The sequence below is a fragment of the Narcine bancroftii genome, chromosome 8 (genome assembly GCF_036971445.1).
Source record: "Narcine bancroftii isolate sNarBan1 chromosome 8, sNarBan1.hap1, whole genome shotgun sequence".
Lineage (NCBI taxonomy): Eukaryota > Metazoa > Chordata > Chondrichthyes > Torpediniformes > Narcinidae > Narcine > Narcine bancroftii.
In genome coordinates this window covers 138486900-138497139 of record NC_091476.1, presented here as the reverse complement: position 1 = coordinate 138497139, position 10240 = coordinate 138486900, and the positions used below count along the sequence as shown (strand labels likewise).

The 10240-nt window shown below is 41.9% G+C and overlaps 1 protein-coding gene and 1 long non-coding RNA gene across 2 annotated transcripts; both read right to left on the bottom strand.

The window, feature by feature from the left end:
- Positions 1-458: 458 nt before the first annotated feature.
- LOC138741858 (uncharacterized) lies at positions 459-4832 on the bottom strand. The gene is made up of 2 exons (XR_011343822.1): positions 4312-4832; positions 459-635 (listed from the first exon to the last, which is right to left on the bottom strand). It is a non-coding gene; the product is annotated as an uncharacterized lncRNA (long non-coding RNA).
- Positions 4833-8275: 3443 nt separating this feature from the next.
- h2ax (H2A.X variant histone) lies at positions 8276-9731 on the bottom strand. Its single transcript, XM_069895003.1, has one exon. The coding sequence runs from the start codon at positions 9708-9710 to the stop codon at positions 9129-9131; it is 582 nt and encodes a 193-aa protein (XP_069751104.1). The 5' UTR covers positions 9711-9731; the 3' UTR covers positions 8276-9128.
- Between the last annotated feature and the right edge of the window lie 509 nt (positions 9732-10240).

Sequence of the window (10240 nt, the reverse complement as noted above, 5' to 3'; positions counted from 1 at the left end):
GGACTTTAATCAAAACTTGACTTTTCAAAAGGGGTCAACATAGCCTTCCAATTGGAAATGAAAGCACATAGTGCCAAACTGTCAAAAGTAGTACAGAAAAATGTGGTTACAGCTGAAAAATCATAACAAACTCCACTCAATATTTAAATGTCTGTGAATCAGTCTTTTATGTACATACAAATCTCTTGCTAATTAACAATGATCTTCCTTGAGTAAAAATATTCAAATGATTTTTAAATAAAAATGCTATTTTCACACTAGAATTCCTAAAAAAAAATCAAACCAAAAAAAGCAATGCTGAATAAGCTGATATTAGCAACACTGACTCAAAGTGTGGTCAAAGTAGTGAGGCCTGGAGAGAGAGGCAATTTCAGTCTATCATCAGGAAAGAAAAATTGTTGGCAATGTGGTCAGTGTGTTGTGCAGCAAACCAAAAAAAAACACACAGAAGCTGTGAGTGAGTTGAACCAACCATCTTTACTGGAACTCTCTCAGCATCACTCCCATCCATTGCGATATTAAACCAACGCAAGCCTGCATCTCCGTGACCCGGTTTGCTTGTGAATCAGTGCAGCTCGCTTCAGCAGTTGGAATTCACGGAACAGTTAGTAGACTGCAGAGTTCATGGAGGATTTCTAGATTGAAGGAAGTTAGAAAAATCATGCAAAGTGAAGAGAAATTTCTCTCACCTGATCCTTTACCATTTTGTAAAGAATGGTTACAAATTCTTCAGTCAGTATATAGTTCTTCCCTTCTTTATGGAGGTGTTTAGTTTTCATCTAGTTATCTTTGACAGTCAAATAAAAAATAACTGAAAAAAAATTGTATCGAGTTGGTACTGGTTTGTAACACATTAGAACAAAACACTTAAAACAGTTCAGGTTTAAATGCATCTTAACAATTAAAATACATGATCTAGACTAGGGGTCTCCTCAAATGCCAGAGGGTAGATAAGGGGTCAATAACATGGGGGGGTTAACATAAAATAGTGCTTCCCTCACCTGTTTCATCACAGCCACCACCACCCCCCCAGCATGGGGTGGGGAGACATACTTGGCATGAACCATGCCTCGCCATCACATTTCCCCTCATCGTGCATGTGCCAGCCGGCAATGCACAGCTGCAGTCCCTGGGATGGTGCATTTAATTTGCTAAGCGCACTTTCTGCCCCTTAATTTATACTCCATTTGGGGATGTAGGGCCTACACCCCCAAATGGAGGGCAAATTAATGACTGGCTCAAGGTGGCACCGGATGGAGGATAGACGGCTCAAAAGTCAGACTGTCTGGCCTAAAACTGGATGTCTGACCACCCTATCTAGTGCACCCCTGTCCAGCCTTACTTCCCCCCCCTCCCTTGGCGGGGGGAAGAGAAAGATCGATGAGGGACCACGTATTTTTTTCTTATTTTGGGGATTATTATTTGAGGGGAGGAGGTTGGTGGGGTTTACTGGGGTATAATTTGTAGCATATATAATTTAATTTGAATATTTGATTGACTTTTCTGTATTGGGATACTAATACATGTTTGAAAATTATAAAATATATAAAAAACAATTAAAACACATCCAAGTTGATTCTATTGAACAATTTATCCAAAACTTACTGCTTCAGCTGATTCTTGCTCTTGAAATGAATGAAGTCAGCACAGGGTTTAACCACTACCAGACAAATCTAACTCAAGAAACTGCAGGCTTACTCTCAACCAGTGGACTCGTGGTATGGAGATTAGCTGAAATTACCTTAGGAATTTCTACACATATGTAATCCTTAGATGTTTCACTTTTGTCAATTTGGACCTCCTCACAAAAAAAACCTTGTGGTTGCAATAAAATACTTACACCACTTGAGGGAGACATCCATCCAGTTTTATAGCAGAGATTCAAATGCTATTTTCTGCTCTGTTGGCAGTGTCAAAACATACAACCAAATTTATTTCCTAAATTCCATTATGCAATTTTTCCACTAATACTACTACACATTTTTACAGCGACTGCAGTGTAAATTGACCACAGGCACTCCATAAGAAACTGGGCTAATAAATATGACATTGACAAACTCTGCAACACAGGAAAGCAGTGTAAAAGTGCTGTGTAAACGACCACTCTGAAAGTAAGCATGCATTTTTCCCCCCAGAATTTTCCTCTATTTGTCTAAAAATCATAATTGATGCAAATTGCAATTCCTAAAACTGGAGCTTATTACCAGTTGCTCTTATTCACTGTATATTACCAGCATACTCCAAGTTTTAACAAATCTGTTTCTTGAATGGTGCTGACACTATGAATGCGTACAGATAAAGTTGTTTCATTGGTGTCTATGTGAAATATGTTGTGTTTATGACACGAGAAAGACTTTGAAATAAAGAAATCACAGAGCCTGTCACTACTCTTGGCAAAACAACCTGCTTCATTGATATTTCAGCTGACTTAAATATTCCCACCCAACACCTCCAGCACATTGCAGTACATCTATAAAAAGCACTGAAGAAACTTGTCAACAGCATCTTTGTTAGCCTTAGTATTCAAGACTGGAGTTAACAGATGCATCGGAACACAAGTGCAATAACTTCATACTGGAACGCTGAGAGCCCCTTTGTTCATTACAATGGCTGAGGCATTAGAAATGAGCATTAAATGCTGGCCTTCTCACTGACACCTAGTTCTCTGAATATGAACACCAGAAGTAAATCAGAACTGATTAATTACTCGTAAAGATCATCAGACAGATTTCTCTTCTAGGCCAAGGGGTGAGCAATTAGAGATCATTAGATAGGCAGCTTTAATGGAGTAGGTCCAGAAAAGTAAAAACTTGTAGGCAAAACCAGAATTAGCTGCCATAAGGTTAGGAGCAACTTATCAGCACCTTCTTCCTCCACCCCCCACCCCCACCAAAGGCAGGAATAGCAAACACAAGACAAAGTACATACAAGGTGGAAAGGAAAGTTTAGGGGAGACACCAGGAGTAAGTTTTTTTTTAAATAAAAAAGTTGTAGGTGCCTGGAATCCCTTGCTTGGGATGGTGGTGAAATTGAAACATTAGGTACTTAACTGATTTAGACAGGGATGAAAGAAAAATATGCTGTAATGATCTTATCAGATATGCTCAAAATAGTAAACAGTTTTGATGAATGACATCCAGTTGCTGGGCAGAGTACAGTTTGCACTAAACTATTACACCATCAGTGCTCTAGGTTAAAATCTTTTTCTGTCTGTAAGGAGTTTGTATGTTCTGCCCTTGGGTTTCCTCCAGGTGGGCTCCAGTTTCCTCCCACCCTTCAAACTCAAGGTGAGGGGGGTGGGGGTTGTAGATTGATTAGGTGTATTTTTGGCAGCACTGACTCATGGGCGGGAAGGTCTGTTACTATGCTCTAATTCCACATCTTGAAAACAGCTGAAGGAAACAAAAGTATTAATAATCAAAGAATTGAGCCCAGAATACACAGGTTGAAAGCATAATTAGATTTAAGATGCAGAATATTATGATTCCTAGTTAGACCCTTCTTGCAAGGCGGCTGGAATTTAAAAGAGACGTCAAAATAAGGATCTTCATTTTCTGTTCATTTCTCAATTTGATTTCAGCTTCAATCGCAGTAGGCAATTATAGTTGGTAAACCTCTACAGCAGGCAAGAAATCAATTCCTTCTTTTATTAACCACTAATCCTCCTTCCAAATTGCATAAATGTGGTCACTGAGTCAAGGCAAAATGGGTTAACTCACTTGTTCATATTCAATACTTAACCTTAAATATGAAAGATCTACATGGTCAAGAATAGTTTTCATTTGGACATAATTTTCATGAACAAGTTATTCTTTCCCTTCCCTAAATCAGTATTAAAGAATCTGTACTAAAAGGTACAAAGAAGGAGTTACCAGTCAAAGGATAGATTTTAGTTGAGTCATTCTCCCATCAGAATTGAGCGGCTATCAATCTTCAGGTGTCAAATACTAACTTGCACAGCTTCAAAGAATTCTAGAAGCATCATCCCAGTTTGGTCTCATCTCTTTATACAGCAGCTGTAGAGCTGCTATTTACATGTAAACGTACCAGAGAAAAATGGATGGTTAGGGAGTAGGGAAATTCTAAGCAGCTGGTAATACAAACCGTAACATCAACACAGCCCTGTAAGCCAAAGGGCCTGTACTGTGCACTAATTCGATGGTGAAATATATTGAACTAGGACAATTATCCATTGTGCACAATCTAGTTATAATCAGATCTGAGCACAGTTGGCAGATGATGTCTATGTCATATTTGATCTAACCAAAGCATTTGACACTGTTGGTAGAGATGGCCTATGGAAGCTCTTACCAAAATTCAGTCCCCCTACACCTAACCATCATCTGTCAGTTCCACAAAGGTATGGATGCCCGCATCAATAGTTGTCAGATCCATTCCCCATTAGCAATGGCGTAAAACTGGAATGTGTTTTGGCTCCTACTCGGTTGGGACTATTCTTCACTGATGTCCTTCAGAATGCCACAGACCTGAAGTTAGGGTTTTCCTACAAAGGCTGATGGCGGTCTCCTCAACTGCAAGACTGAGCAAAAACAAGTCAGGGACAATGTGGCACGTGAGTCACAGTTTGCGGATGATTGCACTGGTTCCCACTCTCTCATAGACTTGTCGCTTTACCAGTGCTGCCAAGAGCTTCAGATTGACAATCAGACAAGTTTTGTATCAACTGGTCCCTGGCTCAAGCTACGAAGAACCAACTGTCCTCATTGGTGACACTTGTCTCAATGTTATCAACAAGTTTTGCTCCCTGGGCAGCACAACATCCTCATCTTCTCTAGTTGTAGAGATTGAGACAAGAATCAGAAAGGGCTGCTTTGCCTTTGGTCAGCTGAAAGATCAGATTGGCCAGCAAGTACAAGTTGTACATACAGGGCCATTGTCACATCAGCCTTGCTAGATGGATGCAAGATATGGTGCCCATAATCACCCATTTATGTCAGCTTGACCAACTGCAGTAGCATCACCTACATTCTCCGATAAAGATCACCTGGCAAGACAAGTTCGCTAATACCAAGGTCCTTTCTTGAGCTGGAATGCCAGCAATTTCAACCTTGATGTCAGCCTAACTGCGCTGGGCAGGACACGTTGCTAGAATGCCTGATGGAAGACTGTCCAAGGACACATTGTATGGCCAACTGTCCAGTGTATCCAAAAACGAAGATGTTCTGCACAGGACCCTTAAGAAAGCAGAGTGCTCCATCAACATGGAAGGATCTGGCTCAAGATCACTCACATTCGAGGGATACCATCAGAAAAGTTGTGAACATTGTTGAGAATAAGCTCAGAGGCAAGAGGAAAGGCACAGGTAGCACCACCACAGAACTTCTGCCCACTATGTCCCACGTGCCAAGTATGTGGCAAGCAGTGTCTATCAAAGATAGGCCTGTACAGTCATTCCAATGTGCACACATCAAACCCCAAAGTGAGTGAAAGGAACCATTATCATCCTATGGTATGAATAACTAGATAGATAGAGCAATCTATGTTGGAATATGTTGAACCAGGGCAATTACCCACTATGGACAAAAGATTAGTTATAAATAGATCTTATCACAGTAGGCAGATTAGAAATGTAAACATTGAGAAGTTGAGAGAAAAGCCTGAGCCTACAATTGATGGATTTGTCTGAGTGGAGCAAATAAATTTTCCACGTCCCCTGCATCAGCACCAAGGAATGAGTCATGATGCAATTTTTAAAAAGAGATCTGGAATAGTCCACACTTTCAAAGACACCTGCATGAGGCTAAGATTCAGTAGGATCCTAAATTGGTACATGTTAAGAGAGCTGTTCGAGCAAATGAGATAGGCCACAACTAGAGGGAGGGACCAGTTTTGCCACTAATCATAACCACTCTGGTGATAAAATGGGATTTTACAGCAAGAAATTTCTACATTGCCAAGACTCAGGTAGGTCCTTTTGTTATATTTGTGCATTTAGAACTCTCCCACTGGTGAATACATCAACATTCACCCAATTCCCCCATTGGGATTGAACACCTTTTAGACAGCAAGGCTAATTTATAAGCAGTAAACCAGGAACTATTTCTGCAATAAGCAAACCTAATGACTTATAAATAATTTAGTAAACACTACAAAATACACTGTGAATGGAACAAAGTGTTCAAAGCACTCAGCAGGTCAAGCAAAATCAGGTGAGCAACTTTTTTTATTTATATATACCACCGTGACAGAGGTGCACCAAAGAAAAGGTACAAGGACTGCCTAAAGAAATCTCTTGGTGCCTGCCACATTGACCACCGCCAGTGGGCTGATAACGCCTCAAACCGTGCATCTTGGCGCCTCACAGTTTGGCGGGCAGCAACCTCCTTTGAAGAAGACCGCAGAGCCCACCTCACTGACAAAAGGCAAAGGAGGAAAAACCCAACACCCAACCCCAACCAACCAATTTTCCCTTGCAACCGCTGCAATCGTGTCTGCCTGTCCCGCATCGGACTTGTGAGCCACAAACGAGCCTGCAGCTGACGTGGACTTTTTACCCCCTCCATAAATCTTCGTCCGCGAAGCCAAGCCAAAGTAAAGTAATATATATATATATATATATATATATATATATATATATATAAAAGACACCACCAAATGTTACTGGTCATCATAATCTTTTTCCATAACCTCAACTCAGTAAATGAATGCAAGAAACAATAGAGAGCAAAATGTGCCCTGATCCAGAACAAACGTGCCTTGAGTCATTGTGTGCAAGTTGGGACTCCCTCTGAAAGAGCAGTGAGGTGTGGAGTCCTTCAACTCTCACCCAACTCCTGCTTTCAAAACTTCACTTCCTTCAGTGCAGTTTTGCTGAAAGCCAGACTGCAGAGTGTCAAGATGAAGGAAAGGAAGGTCAAGGAATTGAGCAACAACACTCTGCCTTTGCTAATTCCATCACAGGAGTTGAATTGTCTCAACTATTGGCGGTGAGCGGGAGGTTTGAGCTAGTGGAGTTGTTCTAGTGAACCGGTGCGGACTCGAAAGGCCAACATGGCCTGTTTCCGCTCCGTAAATAGTTATATAGTTAAATGTTTTTCATCCCATTAATGTTTGACAACTGCAAGTTATTACTTTCCATCACCCACCTGACAAATTTGATCAGCTTTAGATTCTAATTGTACAACCAAATCTAGTCACTGGTTCAAATTGTCTAATTTAGCATTCAATCAAAAATCACATTTCTGATGTGAAAACATTTATTTTATTCTCCATTCTCCATTTGCAGCTTTTGTACAAGTTTAAAATTTAAGCAAACCAGAATAATCAGCGCAAGACCATGTCATTTTGTGCACACACCTCAAGGTGTGGTACTTTAGCATCGTTTACAATAGGGGTTCTGTGGAGAAGTGACATGTAACGTACCTGTTTTTCTATAATTTACTTTATTTCTTCTACTTGCAATTAAATTTATTTCTGGGGCAGCAGCAAACTATATACTCCACCCACAAAAAAGCATCACGATGCTTGACATCATTTTTGACAAGAATCCCAATTCTTCTGGCACGAAGCCAGGAAAGGAGCTGGCCATATTAAGTTCTGTGATAGCAACAATATCAACTTGGAGAATGGCAAGTTTATTTATTTTTTCAATATACCAGGTATTGCAAAAGACAGCACGGTTAGTGCAACACCTTTATGGCACCAGCAATCAGGAACAGGGTTTGAATCCCATGTTGTGTGTTCTCTGCATAGCAGTCAGCGCAACACCTTTAGTGCCAGCGATTGGGACTTTAAACGCATGTTGTCTTTGTAAGTTCTGTGTCTGCTTGGGTTTTCCCACAGAGGCTCCGGTGATTTGGGAATTAATCTTTTTACTTTAAATTTAAATAATGCATGTTTAATTAAAGTTTAAAAAAAAACTTTTTCAAAACTTGTATATTTTCACATGCATTATTTAAATTTAAAAGTAAAAAGATTAATTCCCAAATCACACTTGTTTCAACCTTTGTTTGAACATAAGGAAAATTCTTTCATCTATCATTATTTACAGGGGTATTTCACACAATTGTAACAAGGGAGCCAACTGTCCATGAAGATTAGGGTTCCACCATTTCCAAGAGCTGCCTAACAGGGTTGTGAGCTAAACCCTGGTTCTGAGGATCGTTTCACCAAATGCTGAACAAGATCAAGGAATGAATTCAGGAGTCAGTGAGCTGTATTTTTAACTACAGGATGAAGCTCGACATGGCTTTGCCAGGTGTAACATAAGATTTGACAGGACAGAGTGAAAATGATAACAGAATATCAATACAAATTCTGTTTTAAGTAAATAGGAAAAATCTTTATTCTGAACCAGCAGTGTACACTTACTAAAGGCAACTTACTGGGTCTTCAAAAGTTAAACAGTTCTTGCCTCTGTATCCATCTCACATTATCCATCTTGACATTGTTACAAGCTTAATTGCAGAGTAGCCAGACATGTGACAAAGCAAGCATTACAGTTAATACTTGACGTTTCAGTAAATTAAGGGCACACAACCCGTTTCTCAAAATTGCAGTAGCGAAAATATATCAAACAGCCACGTGTAAATTGTTACAGGCTTCTGCACAATATCCTGAAGGCACTGTTGAGGAATTACTTATACAAGTTAATAGACTGAAGATGCAACTTGAACAAGCCAATAACCCGAACAAGTTAACATGGCAACTTAAAACTTTCGCGCCCCAATTAAATGCTGTCGGAGACAATTGAGTGGGTGGGGGGAATTTCAATGAGAGTCAAGCAGAAATGCAACTCCAGCTGTTTACGTGGCAAGTTTTGATACTCTCACTAACCCAAACCCAATCTAACAGAAACATGAACAATTTCATTCCCTTACAATGGGAAAATGTAGACCCATTTCAAGTTTGCTCAAAAAAAAGTCAAGAAATCAGAAACTTTTGAAGATTTTTTTAAAATTAAAAAGTGGAACATAAAGTCCGGTAACAAACAAAAGCAGACACAGGAAAAGCCAGAAGCCTCAGCCCCTCGTGTCCATGTGAGAGGTCCCGAGAAGGGCCTTGAGGTTCAAGTTTAGTCTTTAAGGTCCATTGTATGATTTTTCTTACGGCTTTGGGACGAGTCCTCCCGCTGCTGCTCGCCACCCTCCCGGACGCCATGGGGCGCTCTAGAAGTCCTGCGACTGCTGCGAGCTCTTCTTGCCGCCGGACTTGCTGCCGCCGCTGCCCCCGCCGGAGGCCGGCCCCGAGCCCGACTTTTTGGGCAACAAGACGGCCTGGATGTTGGGTAAGACGCCTCCCTGCGCGATGGTGACTCCTCCCAATAGCTTGTTGAGCTCCTCGTCGTTCCGGATGGCCAGTTGGAGATGGCGCGGGATGATGCGCGACTTCTTGTTATCGCGGGCCGCGTTGCCCGCCAGCTCCAGGATCTCGGCCGTCAGGTACTCCAGTACGGCCGCCAGGTAAACGGGGGCTCCAGCCCCCACCCGGTCCGCGTAGTTCCCCTTGCGGAGCAGACGGTGCACTCGGCCGACCGGAAACTGCAGACCAGCGCGGGACGAGCGCGTCTTGGCCTTCGCCCGCACTTTCCCGCTGCTGCTTTTACCTCTCCCGGACATTTTCAGCTTCGTTTCAGTCACCTGGAAAATGGCGCTGGCAGTTTGGCGGCTCGCCCCCTTTATAGTCATCCCGCCCCCGAACGTCAGGGTCCGCCCCCGAACTGGCTGTCCATTGGCCAACGGGACCACCATCCCGCTCTCCTATTGGTGGTTCCCCACATCAATCACAATAAACTCGGGGCCGGCGGGGATTTGCTCGTTCCTTCGCGCTCCGAGCCGTGATTGGACAAGTCAGCTGGCTTTAGACCAATGGTTAACGTTCCCTCGACAGAACGAGGATTTGATTTCTACAATGGAAAAAGGCGCGTGGATCAAAGCGGGACGCGTTCGCATCCTGAATAATGGTGATGAGTGAAAGTCGAGTCTGGCTCGGGAGTTTATATCAGAGCGCTTAGGCATGGAGGTTGCAGACCCGCGGCCATGCACAGACCTGATCGAGTTAGTTAACTGTTTCCGTTTGATAACCAAACTGTTTAATTAAAGATTTAAAAAAAAACTTTGACCCCAAAAAAGTGTCATTTATGTCTATAAAGTCTTCCACGGTTGGCCTTTGAACATATTGAAAGTTTAGACGCTAGCTCCATTTGATTGAAGTGTGGTGCTGCAAGGATGACACCCACAGAGTGCACGCGGCCCTCACTGCAACAAAGTTTTGAAAAGAT